Source organism: Camelina sativa, chromosome 11, assembly GCF_000633955.1.
Source record: "Camelina sativa cultivar DH55 chromosome 11, Cs, whole genome shotgun sequence".
Classification (NCBI taxonomy): Eukaryota; Viridiplantae; Streptophyta; class Magnoliopsida; order Brassicales; family Brassicaceae; genus Camelina; species Camelina sativa.
This window is the reverse complement of record NC_025695.1, coordinates 1921504-1922705: the sequence shown is the minus strand read 5'-3', so window position 1 is coordinate 1922705 and position 1202 is coordinate 1921504. Positions and strand designations below refer to the sequence as shown.

Below are 1202 nucleotides of genomic sequence, written 5' to 3'. Positions count from 1 at the left end.
CAACGTTTCTCCTCAACCTCATTATACCGAGCCCTTGATTCGAATTCGGTTAAGGAAGTGTCGCCAGTGGAATTGTGTACCAGGGAAGGAAGTATTCCAGTATCCTTGCGGATATTCCCAAATGCACACATATATTGGAAGTTTGTCCCCTACAAGGTCAAAACAAAATAAGACGAACTTCGCATTAGAAAGAAATCAATAAAATAGTCGACAAGACACAGTCGAGAGAGAGATACCTTTTGAAAATTGTAGCAATGAAGTCCAACTTTGCCAAGTAAGTCCTGATAGATTGATTGATTGATTGAGAGAGTCAAAAATCAAAATCTGCGGAGGTTACTAATTAAAAAAAAAGAGCCAAAAAAAAAACAAAAAAAAATTACCCGAGGTGTAATCTTCTCGTGTGTAGGATAACCAAGAGATTCCAATGGCAGCCACGACGATGGTGCGGGAGAGTCAGGAATGATAAAAGGTTCTATGATGGGCGGCAGTGTATAATCAACATCATCAACATAATCATCATCATCGGAAGGGGGCAACCCCAGCAGCCTCCTCAGCTCACCCGGCGGTAAGAGAGATGGGTCAACCAAATAGGACTTGCCTGTTATAGGGTTCACGCGATATGGGTTTCCCTCTTTCTTCAAAACCAAAAAATAAAAAGGTATATATGACGTTCGTGTTTTTAAAAAAAAAAAATGCAAAATCTTGAAACCGCGACTGATTGATTGAGGAATCAGAAATCCAATTACATTAAACATGATGCCCGAAACCGAAATCCCATAGGGGTGAGGACACTCGAACACAGACGGCATTCTTGGAAAATCTCTGTCACCAAAAACCTAATTAAAAAAAAAAAAAAAAAATTGGAGGATTAGATTCAAATTGAGATTTTAATAGCCCAACAACACTAAACCGCAATTCTGAACATCTATCAAATTCACCATGCATGCTTTTGAGGACAGACAAAAACTGCATATATATATCAACAACAGACACCCTAATTTATTTCCACGCAGCCGTTATGAAAAGCGAGTGATTCACCAAATCAGGGTGGGAATGATCAACCTCTGAAACTAAAATCTAACTATCATGTGAAGATTATTAATCTTTTCGAGATTCGACAAAACAAAGAGATCCGATCAAAGAACGAAACAAGCTAACATATATACCTTTCCTCTCGAAAAGTTGATTCGCCAAATTAGTTT

The 1202-nt window shown here is 38.4% G+C and overlaps 1 protein-coding gene across 1 annotated transcript in view; it reads right to left on the bottom strand.

Annotated features, from left to right (window-relative positions):
• LOC109127210 overlaps positions 1 to 1202 on the bottom strand; it is a 2272-nt gene extending 1070 nt beyond the window's left edge. Inside the window, exons 1-5 of the mRNA XM_019231732.1 lie at positions 1167 to 1202; positions 747 to 836; positions 381 to 635; positions 237 to 281; positions 5 to 149 (exon numbers count right to left, since the gene is read on the bottom strand). Coding sequence (XP_019087277.1) covers positions 5 to 149; positions 237 to 281; positions 381 to 635; positions 747 to 809 — 508 coding nt within the window. The 5' untranslated portion in view covers positions 810 to 836; positions 1167 to 1202. The remainder of the gene's footprint in view (positions 1 to 4; positions 150 to 236; positions 282 to 380; positions 636 to 746; positions 837 to 1166) is intronic.